General features: G+C 42.1%; 2 protein-coding genes across 2 annotated transcripts in view; one reads left to right on the forward strand and one right to left on the reverse strand.

The window, feature by feature from the left end:
- Positions 1-5,781: 5,781 nt before the first annotated feature.
- Positions 5,782-12,304, forward strand: hacd4 (3-hydroxyacyl-CoA dehydratase 4). The gene is made up of 7 exons (XM_074624080.1): positions 5,782-6,031; positions 7,479-7,585; positions 7,671-7,798; positions 7,910-8,019; positions 8,886-8,992; positions 10,281-10,412; positions 11,335-12,304. Coding segments are annotated over exons 1-7 (669 nt in total). The 5' UTR covers positions 5,782-6,029; the 3' UTR covers positions 11,418-12,304.
- The window catches only part of focad (focadhesin), a 28,595-nt gene continuing 25,555 nt past the window's right edge, over positions 11,793-14,832 (reverse strand). Inside the window, exons 39-44 of the mRNA XM_074624068.1 lie at positions 14,255-14,344; positions 13,912-14,089; positions 13,519-13,616; positions 12,826-13,077; positions 12,659-12,734; positions 11,793-12,056 (exon numbers count right to left, since the gene is read on the reverse strand). Coding sequence (XP_074480169.1) covers positions 11,983-12,056; positions 12,659-12,734; positions 12,826-13,077; positions 13,519-13,616; positions 13,912-14,089; positions 14,255-14,344 — 768 coding nt within the window. The 3' untranslated portion in view covers positions 11,793-11,982. The remainder of the gene's footprint in view (positions 12,057-12,658; positions 12,735-12,825; positions 13,078-13,518; positions 13,617-13,911; positions 14,090-14,254; positions 14,345-14,832) is intronic.

The following is a 14,832-nucleotide window of genomic DNA, read 5'->3' on the forward strand; positions in this document are numbered from 1 at the left end:
TTTTAAAAATACACGTCAAGATCAAATATAGGCACCGGGGCAAAATGTTAAAAGTGCAGCTATGTTAGACAGGAGGGAATGTATGCAGGGTTGTGTGACACCTCAAATGAAGGCTGTCTGGCAGATAAACACCCAAGTGACAACAGCTCAGCAACAACACACCCCCATGAGGAGTGAGCCACTGTGCACGTTTGACTGCTGAAGCTCTCAGGGGGGTTACCCTGTGTCAGGGGGCCAGTCTGGGGTCCTGGGACCACCAGAGGCCTTTCAAAGATGCCAGTGGGTCCAAAGCATAAGTAGGTCACATTTAACCGATCAAACGGTCAAACTAGGCAGCGCTGATCAAATATGAATCAATATTCTGTTACTGTGATGCCTATTTCTCGCCTCAAATGTTTTCAGAAACATCTTGTAGTGTACGGTTTAAATGTAAAATGAGAAAGTTTATGACCTGGCAGCCATGTTGAGATCAGTTGAGGAAATACCAAGCACCGCCCACCAGCCGGAGCAAACTTTAAGATATGGACCGAAACAACCCTGTACCAAGCAGTATCTACAAAAAAATTACTATTCTGCTCACAGCCAATCGGCCATCGAGCATTCTTCGATTTATTGCAACGTGGAGGGCGAGGGGGGACGTTCCCCGGTTCCGCGACAATGCCGGCCCGCAACCGTGGGTCGGCATTATCTGCGGTAACTACAATATGAGCGCTGTGCAGTGCGGTGGTGATTAGCTAGCCAGTGGAACACACACACAGCTTCCATTCACACGATGGGTAAGGAATAAAGTACTCTATTGGTATCGGTATCACTTTAAGGTCACTGGTATTGGTACTGGCATCATCATTTTTTTTAACGATACCCAGCCCTACCCTCAACAAATGGAGCAAAAAGGTCACAGGGGCCATAATTATGAATATTGAATATTAGATGAGTGGTAAGAGGGAGAAAAAGCTCTTACACCAGATCTTGGTTAGGAATAAACAAAATAGGAAGGTGTACTATTTAAGTGTTTTTCCCACTAATGACTCCTAGAGCAGGTCCACTGGATACAGGTTGTTAGAAAAACATCTGGCTTATAAGAGCTCAATAGCTAAGAACAGCTGCAGCAACAAGGATAATCAGAACAGCGAGACTGAACCAAAACATTGAGCTAAAAAAGGCTAAAAAGCGCAGTAGAACCTACATAGTTCACATTATGATCCATTGTTAATATAAAATATTGATAAGTGCAGCTTTTTCACCAATTTATGCCACCAGACCTTGAAAAATTATTAAAAATCGAATCTATTATCTATCTATCTAAGAACAATATATGATAATAAACATGATTTAGCATCAGTGTCAGTAGGATGAGGCTTAGATATATATAAGTGTAATCCCCACTCTAGTTTCCAGTCCTGTAGAACTCAGCCATCGTCAGGGAGTCAAGTCTAATTGAAATGAATAACTGCGAAGGCTGATGGTTGGCTGGCAGGAACCTGAACTCACCACCAGGCTATGAGGGGTTCTTGTGATGTCTGCTGTTGGTAGGCAACAAAATCTCCCCGTCACCCTCTGCCAGCAGTGTAAATACAGTAGATACTGTGTGGGAAACCAGAGATGACCCGGAGCTTAACTGGGTGAAACTCTGCTCTACTTGTGTCAAAGACTGCGATACAAGTATCCGAGCAATATCCTATAATAGTATGAGCTGATAGCAATGCTGACAAGAACCATGCAGAGATTATGTCTGGTTCTATAACTACAGGTATTCTGTGCTCCAGCTTGTTCTGAACACAATTTAGTTGGAGTCTTACTGTCTCAATATTTTCCAAAAGTGGTCATCTCTCGATGCTGTAATGTTGTCAGGGAATATTGAAATATACATCACTAAAGCAGTGTCAACTGAGCTGATAAAAGGCCACAATATGCTTGAAATGAACTAGGGCATATGGCAGGAAGTGTCATAAGTGTTTGTTCTGAATGGCCACAATGGAAGGTGACCTGAAAAGCCTGCGGTCATATAGCCTCCTTCTCATCCCACTGCCTCACCCGTCTCAACAACGGGTTGGGGCTATCAAAGTTAACGCGATAATAACACGTTAACACGAATTCTGATCAAATTCAGATTACCTGTCTCATGCACTACTGTCAGGATATAGTGACGTTTTATAAAAAATAAATTTACTCCATTTCTACGCACTGCAGCTTTAAGAATGAAATAAATAGAGGTTGAGAGAGAAGCCTACTCAAAATGTTCATTTTATATTGTGTTTATGTGGTGCATATGCTGGATATAATTTGCGTTTAATCACATTACCACACAGCAAACCTTTGTGCTGGGAATAATATAGACAATACACAGTGAAGGGGTACAAAGGCGGCGTTAATAGGGGCTCAGCATTTTGCCCCTGGGCCTCCAAGCAGGTTAATACGGCCCTGCAACAGTGTGAATAATCTATGGACAAAAAATGATCTCAGTAAAAATTCAAAATTGCGTGTTAAGATTTAGTAAACATGCAACATTGTAAACATAGCCTTCCAGTTTTTGCACTCAAAGGCAACAAGACACATGCATATATCCATAAAGTCCACATGGCAAAAGAAAAATCGGTATTAAAGCAGCTTCTTGTTGTTCTAACTGATTACAAAATGCTCCAATTTGTGTCATGTGTGAGGGAATGAACCCAGAAATGGGACACTCAGCTTTCCTGTCAATGCAGCCTCAGTCTGGATTAAATGTAAGAGTCTTGTATGGAAGTTTTTCTATACTAATTCATCTCCAGATTTGTCATGCTACACACGTTTTTCGGTCACAGGTCTGGGCCACAGGTCCGGGCCTGTGAACCTCAGTTGTTGCTCCAAACATTGACCGGAGCTGAATTACTGAAAACCCAGCCGCACAAACAGGATATATTTAGCGTACTATTTTAGTGAGACCGGCCTGGTGACTCCGGGTCTTGAGGAGATACGGTTACTTCTGGAGTCCACATTAAAACAGCAGGCGGTCAATCATGTTGGGCCATTAATCAAGAAGGATTAAGAAGGCGACATAAGTGGTTAATGAGGAGAGCGCACTGATAAATACGTCCCTTCCTCTCCTACAACATCCACTATGTGACAGTCTAAATGCATACCATTAACACTTAGGTCATCATATATGTAATGTACAGTTTGGAGCTCTGAGAAGTCACGAGATACCTTGTAAAAGCTATCTGTGTCTCACAGCACAACGAGACGACTTCTTTAGCAGCTAATAGAGACTCGTTCAGACACGCTCACGTAACTTCATGAGTCATGATTTAAAGGGTCACTCTACTGATTTTACACATGAAGCTCAGTTTACACATCACAAGGAGGACTACTCAGTCCGTGGAAACAGTTAAATGATGTCCTCAGTGGCCCTGGAGGGAGTTCTCTGAAGACTGAGAAAGTAAAGGTACAAGCAGTCTGTATTTTGAATCGCAATGTCGGTCGGTCGGTCGGTTAGTCTTTCCACCACTTTGGTCCAGACTGAAATGTCTATTGGATGCAGTACCATTAAATTTGACATTCAGACATTCATGTTCCCCTCAGAGTCCCCTCCCCTTTATTTTGAAAGTCACTCACCTCTTGTGTCATGTCTGGTTTTACTTCCTGTCCTTGTGTTTTCCCGCCTTAGTGATTGTCTGCCCCGTCCTGATTTGTTCCGCCTGGTGTCTAATCATCCTGCTCTCCTTGTGCATTTTTAGTCTGTGTGCTTTCAGTGTCAGGTCGTCTGCATTGTTACTGGTCTTCATCCTGCCATCTTGCACACCATCTGGACATTGTCGAGTTAGAGCCTAGAGAGTCTTGAGCAAAAAGAGCAGAAAAATTTGAAACTTCACATTTAGCGTACTTATTTTTAAACCCAGATGAAACGAAACTTTTCACTTTAGACCTTCAAAGGTATTCTCATTTAGAAAAGCAAAAGAAAATTGAAATCTCATCAAACACCATCACAGACAAATGTCCTGAAACGGTTTAATAACCTAAAACTAGCTACTGCACAGTATATGAAAATGAGGTGAAAATGAATAGATTTGATCGAGAAACAGACAATTTCAGTGTATTTTTTTATTTTTTTTATCATTCATAATCTTAATTGAAGTGTCATATGAGAGGTAAGTTATCATCCACACAGTTAACCAGAGCAGAAATGTAAGATCCCTCCTCTCTGCCCCGGCCTTGACCCCTCCATGCCCTCTGAATCCACTCACTTTTTCTGCCACCCGCGATGAGGGATAACAGAATACACACCAGTACTATGCATACTATGCATGTAAGTAAAGCAGCCTGAGGTCAACAGTTGCTTCTAAACACAGCGATGCTGGAGGAAAGGCTGAACCAACAGTCACAAAACAGTTTACAAACTCTTTACTGTCAAAGTTTTATGACCTATGACCTTGATGATTCTGATCTCTGCAGGATGGATTTATTCTTTCCACCACTAGAGAGCAGTGCATACTACTGAGAGCAGCACCTGTGGATGTGTTTGTAAATCCATGAAAGACTGGATATAGAAATATTAAAGCTTAATCTCTCTTTTTTAAAACCATAACAACACATTACATGCACAAAAGTACAATATATAAGACAATATGATGAATAACTGTTAAATTACAACACTAATGTACAGTAATCTGACACACACACACACACACAAACAGTATGTAACATATCACAGCCAACCTATGGCTACAAGGCTATATCCTGTAATGTTGTGTATCATATATGTTATTCTTCTGTGCAGTTAGAGCTCCATTGATGTCTAAAAAATATAAAAACAACCGTTTTAGTAAATTACTGAGCATTGAAACTATATATTTACCTCCGCTAAGGCCTAGGAAGGAGATTATGTTTTCACCGGCGTTGGTTTGTTGGTTTGTTGGTTTGCAGGCTTACTCCAAAAGTGCGCGATGGATTTGAATAATTTTTTTCGGAGGGGTGGGGTGTGGCAGAATGAACAGATTAGATTCGATTTTGGTGGCGATCCGGATCATGATCCGGCTTCAGGAATTGCGTCACCCTGCCTCTTTCCTTCTGCCTGCAGAGAGAGTGACAGAGAGAGAGTAGGGGGTGGTGGGAGGAGGGGGGGACACCTCTAGATTCTGTGTTTCTTTCACATTAAACTCGGTGAAATTACAGTCGACCAAAGCACATTTGGTGATTGTTGGAAAGAGTAATGACGACGGTTTAGGTGAGTTTTACTTTGTTTCTGTCCCGTTTGAATGAAGCGTTTTCTGCTGCTCCGCAACGTACAGCTGATCTCAACATAAACAAAAATACACGTGGATGATGGGGCAAGCTGAACGGAGAGGGGGGGCAATCGTACTCGGGCATCTCGGCGGAGGTCTGCGCTCTCAGAATGCCATTCTAGTTCTGACATGTTTTTAAAGACACATGTCCGCAGTAAGAGCTGTTGCTGCTGAGTTACAGGGTAGGGAAGTGAGAAAGCATTGAGTAACACATTGTTGCTTTTGGTGATATCATGGGTTTTGTTGACAACATATAGAATATCATCGTCCTTATAATTTAAACAGATCATCTGGAGTCGATTGTGCTGCACATTTTCACCTTGGTTAGGTATTTTTTTTAACTGTTAAGCTGTTATTTTGTATATCAAAGTGTTAGTTTACATGTAAAGTGTGCAGTCTGAGGTTATGAGACATGCACGTTTGGTGGTGCTGTTGCATTCTAGACATGTCCTGTGAGTGTGTAGTTTTCTTTTAGAGGGCTGGGACTATCCAGTGTCAGACTCACATGTGGGATGTCCACTTCCTACTACTCGCTGTAAAGTAATAACTGCAACAATCAGCCTGAGGAAGCACTACAAAAAACAGATATTGCCACATTTTTCTGCTCCCAGTTGTGAAGGAGGATGAAGTTAAGGGGTGGGTTTTCTGTTTACTGGGAGAAAACTGCTGCAAAGAGCCACAAAATGATTCTCCTCCAACCCAGACTGGGATTATGAGCAGCCCCTCTTTACCTGCAACGTAAAGGACACAAAAGGAGAGTTCGGAGAGAGAATGTGAGTGAGTATAGTGAGAGTTTAACAGCGGTGTGGGAGTTTGTTGCTGTGGAAGGAATGTTCTGTTTTTTACAGGGCGTGTTGAGGAATGTCAGGCAAATCATATACAAAGCTTCACTTTCTGTCACCTCTCCAAGCATTAACAGCTAAATACTGTAAAGTAGGTTAAGAGTTCTGACAGATTGGTACGAACCAATCTGCCGCACTGAGTTTTAAAACTATACCCAGGGGGACAGATAGGACTGTTGTCTTTAAATAATGATTGTTTTTTAATCTATATTTTTGTACAGTAAATCTTTATTTGTGCTGATATCATGTGTGAAGGTGTATTGTTTTATTCTGTTATAGGGAAGAGTTTGAATTAGTAGCAACACTATAGATTAATAGAGTGATTAACATAATATTAGTTAGGCATTAAGCATGCAAGAAACCATTATGACTATTGTTTTATTCCTAAAATAAAGAACTCTTTAATTTGATGACAGCTACTTAAAGCTACACTAATCAATATTTATTTAGGCTATATAGTAACAATATTATCACCAACTCTGCAGTTCTGCTCTACAGAGTCTTTTTAGCGTCTTTTAGCTCATCGTTTTGGTTTTACAGCTCGTAACTGTTCTGTTTTGGTTCACTCGCACCGCTCTCATTTACATCATTTTCTGCAGAATATTATAAAGTCACTGTACACTACCTGCTCAGCAGCAAACAGTTAGAGACTGTGAACATAGTGAAGCATTTAGCAGCGAAAGAGACAGATGTTTTCCTCAGGAGTTGGTGGAGACCAAAACAGAGCTAAAAGGAGAGAGAATAACAGACCTGATTTGTCAGGTGGACACTTGTGACTTTAAATGAATACTAATGTTGCTGTTTGCTTGCATGTTAGCCACAATAAATGCATATGGTAATATGTCAGATGTTGTGGGTTACAGCTTGTTTTGCTGACCATAAGTGGCCAAAAAAGTAATTAATGCTCCTTAAGTAACCCATTCAATGCAACCTTTTAATTTGATTCTAGTGTTATGCCACTTAAATGAAAGATTAATTAATTAAGTTACTTTCTCCATCATGGGTTCTGAGGGGGTTTAAAGCTGAAGTAGGCGAGATTGGAGCAAATATGATTTTAAAAAAATGATTTTTATAAAAACGGTCGCTATATCCTGACAGTAGTACATGAAACAGGTAACCTGGCGAAAAAAAACATGTTCCTCGGTATCCTCCGGTGCTCCTAACGGCATCTGCAAGATTTCACAGACCGGAGGAAAATAATCAGAGCTGACCTGAAATAGCGGCATCATTAACGATGCTCCATTTACTGAGAGTGTGCCAGTTAGCTGTGCCAGCAGGAACCAGTGATGATAACTGGTTACACCTGTGCAAGGGAAGATGTCCTGAGAGGGGAAAGGGTCAATAATGATTGAACAAAAAACTTTTTTTTCTCTTTCAGGTTCAGCTTCAGGCTTGCCTACATTTTCTCGTATAACCTGTTCCAGTTCTGCGGACACACATGGATACTGGCTAATACCATAGCCAGGGTTCTCTCATTTGGCCAAGGTATTCAAAGGATTCAATACTGAGCAATATGGATTTGCCTCCACACAAATGGCATATGATAAAATTTCATTTTTGGACTTTGCAGATGCCTTAGCAGACACATTTTACTCTGTTGGCTTCGTGATGAGTCTGTGCCAGCTGCTCTCCATCCTGGAGCTTTTCCATATCGCAGATGGGATTGAGAAAGCCAGACTCCTCCCTCGCTTCATCCAAGTGTGTATCACACTCATTATTAATCATGTTATACGTCAAACATGTATTTGAGCGTTCTTTATCCATCTGAAACGGTTGGTGGATTTTTGTGCCTGCTATCTGTTTTGACAGGTAACGGAGAAGAACCTCCTGCTGATCATGGTCATCATGCTGGAGGAGATCCAGAGTAAACCAGTCGTGTGTGCACAGTTCTGCTTGTGGAACATTCTGGACCTCCTACGGTATGCACATACATGTCTCTTCATTTAACTTCTTCCATCCTGTTTGCCATTTTGCTGCAAACCAGCTGCACATCTATCTAATACACATGTATTGGTATTTAATTGTGCCACCCTCTCACCAATAATAGCACCAACCATTCTAGCGGAGTCTACAGAGTTTTTAAAGCTAGAGTGAAGATACTTGCATCATATGAAACTGGATAACCTAAGAAATCCATTAATACCAACCATGTCATACTAGCTTGTCTCGAAGGAGGATAAATAACGCTGCAAATTTACACTAAATTTTTGCGAGGAAAACTGGCATGTCCATTTTCAAAGGGGTCCCTTGACCTCTGACCTCAAGATATGTGAATGAAAATGGGTTCTATGGGTACCCACGAGTCTCCCCTTTACAGACATGCCCACTTTATGATAATCACATGCAGTTTGGGGCAAGTCATAGTCAAGTCAGCACACTGACACGCTAACAACTGTTGTTGTCTGTTGGGCTGCAGTTTGCCATGTTATGATTTGAGCATATTTTCTATGCAAACGACAGTCATTTAATCCATTGTTAATATAAAAATAGTGTGGATTAATTCAGCTACCAATCAGCTGAGAAACAGAGTCAAACCAGCACAGAGAGAGTCAAGATGCTATAGAATCGGGGTTAAAGCACTCTCCTCTAAGAGTCTGTCTGCAGAGCTCTGATCTAACTGGTTATTCAAGCCAGGTTGAATATAAATTATAAACTGGCATATAAGCTGCCAAGTGTAATGGTGAACTGAGGCATGTCTTGCTATGACTACCTTCTGATCCAATCCACTGCCAGTTATTGTGTAACAGTCTGTCATTATGTCCTGCTGTGTTCTTTTTGATGACAGGTACCCACATGAGCTGCTGTGTGTTATGGATAAACCCTCCATCGCCATGCTGTGGACCCGCTACACACTCTGGATCCCCTTATACATCCTGTCAGTGGCCACTGAAGGTGACTCAATCATTTATTACATACTGTAGGATCATCAATGGGCAGTTACAGTGTAGCTGACCTGACACACACATACAGTATGTTGCACAATACGGGCGGCTGCTTCAATGTGTCTGGTATTGTGTGAGGGAAGTAGTGTGAGCATACAGGAAACGAGTTGGCAAAGCAGAGAAGATGATAAAATGTCAGGAAGTGTGTGTGAGGAAAGAACACGTGTTCACTACAGACAGCTCTAGTGTATCAGTAACACACAGGCGGCGTAGACAGATAACTACTCACTACTGGCATAGTGCGTGTCCTTTTCAAAACATCTGATACAGTTTTAAACTCTACTAGCAAATGCTCTTTATTGGACTGCAGCAGAATATGTTCTGACTTTAAGAATCCTTTAGACAACAGACATACTGTGTTAACCCTCTGAGACCCACAACAGTCTTGCCTTTTTTAGAGGGCTACAGGGGGTCCTTAGTGGGAGATAGCAGGTCAGCAGTAGATGTCATATAGAAGTGGTGTACATCATCTGAAAGCTGGGAACCTGAAGATTAATTTGAGATAAAAAACAAATGAATGAATTAAAATAAATTGTGTATAAGGGTTTAGAACATTATGTTAAAGTATGATAGCCATTCGCATACTCAGTCGCAGCAACTTTTGGGTTGATACCATTTGTTACACACATTTAGTGCTAAATTTATCCATTTTTTACTACTCAAGAATTGATACAAATGATCAATAATCCCTCCAAAATACCATATTAAGACACCAAGACTTTCAGGAACACCATAGAAAAAAAAACATGCTGTGATTTGGTTTAAAAAAAAATTGACATTTGGAGATTTCTGCAAGAATTGCATTTTTCTGCAATTGGATGGCGAGCACTTCTGTTATGTAAACTGCTCAGAAAACCCCCTTAGTGTCAGTATACCTAGGAAAGCCATCCATCCTCTGAATGCTCTAGGTCTCTAGTTTGTGGCTGTAAAGTTTCATGAGGCTGTGATTATCCTAGAGGTCACCACAGGTCATTTTATACAGTGAGGTCAAGTTTAAAAAAAATAGCCTCAATACAATGAAATGGCTCCTACGGGGACTAACATCATCACACATGAATACAGTTGGACTCATTGGATCCACAAGTCTCAGCTCTACAGTAATACCCAATTTATGGACCCCAGTATCCGGTATCCGATTTGGTTCCGATGGATTCACTCTAGCTCTAAAACTGCTACAGCCTCTGAAAGACAAATATCAATGGTTCAGCATCTTATATGTGTTCCTTTTTCTTCCTCAGGTGTCATTATATACCAGGCCGTACTTTACGTTGAACCAACAGCATCAACGTCATGCCCTTTGAACTCAACGGTGTCGACACACAGTCCGCTCCCCTTCGTCCTGATGCTCTACCTGTCTGTTCTTGCTCTCGGTAAGATGAGTCCACCTGCATTTGTGCCAATGCAGCGGGAAGAATGAGGGGTTTTCTAACACCTTTATCAGATCACAGTACTTGAATAACTGATGTAAAAAATGACAGATTTTCCATGAGCTTTTAGAGGGGAGTTTTCGTGCTGCAATTATTTCTTGGTGAACTCCAGCTGGGTGCAGCTTCTTAAGAGTCCTGTTCTCCCAATCAGGTTGCCAGGTGCCTGTTCAGAGACTAAACCCTGTGCTCAAACACCAAATCTGGCAACCCATGCTATAGCCGGAGAGGCTGCAAAGAAGTGCTGGGCGGATGGATACACTGTTGTTTGTCAAGAAATAGTTCTAGCAAGTAACTCTCAAACTAACTAGTGGGGTGGCTCAGGAAATAGATTGGGTTGTCCACCAATCGGAAGGTCGGTGGTTCGATCCCCGGCTCCTCCATCGGTGTGTGAATGAGTATTTAGATTAGATCCTGATGGGCAGGTTGGCACCTTGCATGGCAGCCTCTACCATTCAGTGTATGAATGTGTGCGTGAATGCTGACATGTAGTGTAAAGTGCTTTGAGATGTCGGAAGACTAGAAAGACACGATATAAATGCAAGTCCATTCACCATTTATTGGGATTAGTAGTTTAAGTGAGTGAGTCAGGCTGTAGTCAGACTTTTAAACCAATTAAGTCATCGTGCCTTAACATGCAGCAACTCCACCAAAGAGACTACAAACCGTTCACTATCAAGTACATTTGGAAGTCAACATACCTTTTTACACTAATTTAGCTTTATTTGGTAAACTGCCTTACACCTACAGCTGGTATTATTCTGTAATGACCATCTTTTTTGCGGCTGTTAGATTTGTGCCATAAATTCAAAACCGACTACAGACTTGTTTTTCTGACTTTCTAACAGCAGTGTTTGTCTTGTTTTAGGGGCCTCAGTAACAGTCTGGCAACTGCTGAAGGAGAGGCAACACCACCTGGAGAAATGGAACAAGAAGATGAAAAGGAAATGACACCTGAAGACTGAATGTTTGGAAGTCTTTCAGGAAATTCCTCTGAAGTTAATTTTTTTTTTTTTGGAAAAGACAACAGGGACTTTTTAAATTCTGTGATTTTGATGAGTGATCATTACATTTTTTTTTTTTTAAAGATTATTTTTTGGCTTTTGCCTTTATTTGACAGAGATCGTGATAGTGGTGAAAGGGCGAGAGAGAGAGGGGATGACATGCGGGTCGGATTCAAACCCCAGGCCGCTGCAGCTAGGACTCAGCCTTTTGGTACATGGGGCGCCCACTTTACCAGGTGAGCTGCCATGGGGCCCCTAAAATATATTTTTAATAGAAGATCTTGAACTCAAGAGCCACGAAATCAAACTCAGAAAATAGTTCCTGTATTTGATGAACTTTTAATGGGCGGATATCGTTTTGAAGTAGTGCGGTTCACTTAAAAAAGTCCATGCTGCTGCAGTGATTCTCTCACATCCAGAGCCATCACTGCATCCATCAGTCCAGCAGTCAGAGGCAGGAAGAACCTCGGTATGCGTTGCCACGGTAACAGCCTTGTCGTGGCTCCTCTGGGCTACCATCCGTACGCTCTGGTCCACACAGCTTTCTTCTTGAATTCAGCGGAGGACTTCAGGGTCAACAGGGCGGCTGAAACAAAGAACGTACGTATGTTGCCGATAAGAGAAAATCATTCCATTGCAACGTCAGCGCCCAGCAGCAAAAGTTACTGGACTGAAAGCGACTACCGGACGCCAGTAAAATCTTATTATGTCTCCATGCCATAACAACCAGCATCAGTGTTTCCTCCGCTGTGGAGTTTTAAACAGTTCTGTTTACATTCAGGTTCTCACATTGTGTATTGTATTTGTGGATTTCCTTTCTCATAAAACATTTACAAAGACCAATTTTTGTGTATTTTGAAACCTGCCTGGTCTACATAACAGTAATATGAGTAACGCCACACCCGGCCCGCCAACGCTTCCCATCCGACCCTCAGAGTATTAATGAATTCAGAAAATGTGTTCCAGTATCTGGGATATCCAGCATTATTTCCATCCTAAATTAAAGCAGCAGTAGGTAGGAAAAGTGTATTTCTTTCTTTATTTATATGTTCATTTGTTACCTCAATGCAGAAAATGAGGAAGAGCGCCCACCGGCCACAGTGTCACGTATCATCAACAGCACCGTTTCTGTGGCTCAACATTGTAAACTGAGTTCTGTGTATTGTATATGCTGTTGTGTTTTTGTACCTTTGGCTGTGCTGATGGTTGAGGCCGACAGACTCTGTTCAGGACCTTCTATGATGCTGAAAAGCCAGTCTATGAACTGAGACACACACACACACAGGTTGTCATCATCTACAAAGCTGACCCATAACTCAGTGAGTCCAGTATATCACACACACACACACGCTGACCTTGTGTCTCTGGCTGCTCCAGGGCTCTTTGTCCAGCAGCAGCGCCAGGCTGTGGGACATACCCAGCAGGCACTGCGGCAGGGCGCGGTCAGCGAATGCCTCCGCGCCGTACAGACCGTGTTGCAGAGTTTGGGGCTTGGAGCCGAGTTGCCATGGGAACCACTGGGCCCTAACGCCAAAGAGGAGGGGCATTGTGTGGTCACCCCAGGAAACTACAGCAGCAGCAAAGACCTGGAACAGGAAGTCTGTGGCCTGCAGAACAAGACAGGAAATCTATGTTCAGCTTCATTTCCAAACATTTTGGGATCTCTTAACACCAACAGTATGACAGTTCATTGAGCAACCTAATTCAGCATCCGCAGTTCAATTTGCAAACAATGCATAGCTTTGGACGAAACTAAGAAAATAAGACCCAAGTTAAAATAAACCGTAATTGTTCTTTACTAAAGGACGATCATTTGTTGTTTTAGTTTACCTGTCAATACAACCGCCTGAAGTGTAAAACCTGTTTGCACGTTTAACATGTTTTAGTGACGAGACTGGAGCTGCGTTCCAAACCGCCTCAGGAATGAGGAGCCTTTAACTCTCACCTACATGCTGAAACATCATCTGTGGTATGTGAGAACAACACACTTGACAGCTCTAGAAATACCCCACAGCAGTTTCCCAGCATGGCTCAGTCAGAAAACATACCAGTTTGGTGTCTCCGCATGTGACGGAGGTTGCACCGTAGGCGACGTTTCGGATGTGTCCCATCAGCTCCAGGAGCCACTCCATTCGTTTCGAAACGCCTATTAATGAAGATCAAAACCATCTCAGTATACAGGTGGACTCACTCTGAGGTGGACATTAACATACTGTAGATGACACACATGTTGTATAGCATGGAGAGAAACATAAATACAAAGAAACATCAAGAAGAGGCATACATAGTGTTGTCTTGCTCACATCTTTAAAACCTTTATGTGTGGAATTTGAACATTTTGGTGCCACCTGGTGGTTGCATTAGAAATCCATTCTTCTATATGATGTGAATGCAGTAAGAGAATCTCTCTATTCCAGATGTTGACTCGTTTCTGGCCTGACCTGTGTTGGGGTTGGTGGCCAGGCGACTCTGGTAAAAAGTCTGCAGGAGGAGCCAGCCGACTCTGCTGCTTGGCCAACCGCGAAGCACACCGGCGATGACGTCATTGAGACCCAGGAGGGGAACTCTGCCTCGGGAGGTTAAGTAAGCCAGGACGAAGCAGGTCTTCTCCATCTGAGCCTGAACAGTACACGGATTTTCAAATATGAAAACTGTCCAGCAGCATATTCCACGTGTAGCTACGTAAGGGCGCTTTCACATCCTTTACCATGTCAGCTCATGACACAAGGCTTTGTTTTCTATACCATTTAGTACGTATTGGCTATTTGTCACATCATACTGTACCTCTGTGACTCGTGCGACTCGGTCAATCTCTGCATCCGACATCTCAGACAGACATTTGGTGATTCCCACGTACAAATCCACTTCATTATCCTAAAACGAAAATGATAATGAATTCATCATCAGCAGAGGAAACAGGAGGATATTCGTGGTGAATGGTCTGGTACAGTTACAGCTGATACAGTACTATTTGTTTTTAAACAAATCATGGTAAAACTGTTTGCATGTGAGAGGTTATATGGGGAGTTGCATTTTTAAAGTTGAAGCACTGAAAGGATCTGAAGTGTCTGTTGAAGTGTAAGAGCTAAAAGCAGTTGAAATTTTAGTCTCAAGTTTGTATGTAAACACTCAACTTAGTTAAACTGTCAAACTGAGGTGAGGTGTAGGAGACGAAAGCAGTTGAAGCTGAAGTGCCAGATAGTTGAAGTGTGCACACTGTGAGTAGTTGAAGTGTCAGTCCGTATGTAAACAGTGACAGCAGTTGTAATGTCAGTTGAAGTATATGAACTGTCCGAACTGTCGAAGAGATAAAAACTAAAAAACTAAAGTGTGAGTAAGTGTGTAGAAGCTAAAAGATGTGA

This window comes from Sebastes fasciatus, chromosome 22 (assembly GCF_043250625.1).
Source record: "Sebastes fasciatus isolate fSebFas1 chromosome 22, fSebFas1.pri, whole genome shotgun sequence".
In the NCBI taxonomy this organism is placed as follows: Eukaryota; Metazoa; Chordata; class Actinopteri; order Perciformes; family Sebastidae; genus Sebastes; species Sebastes fasciatus.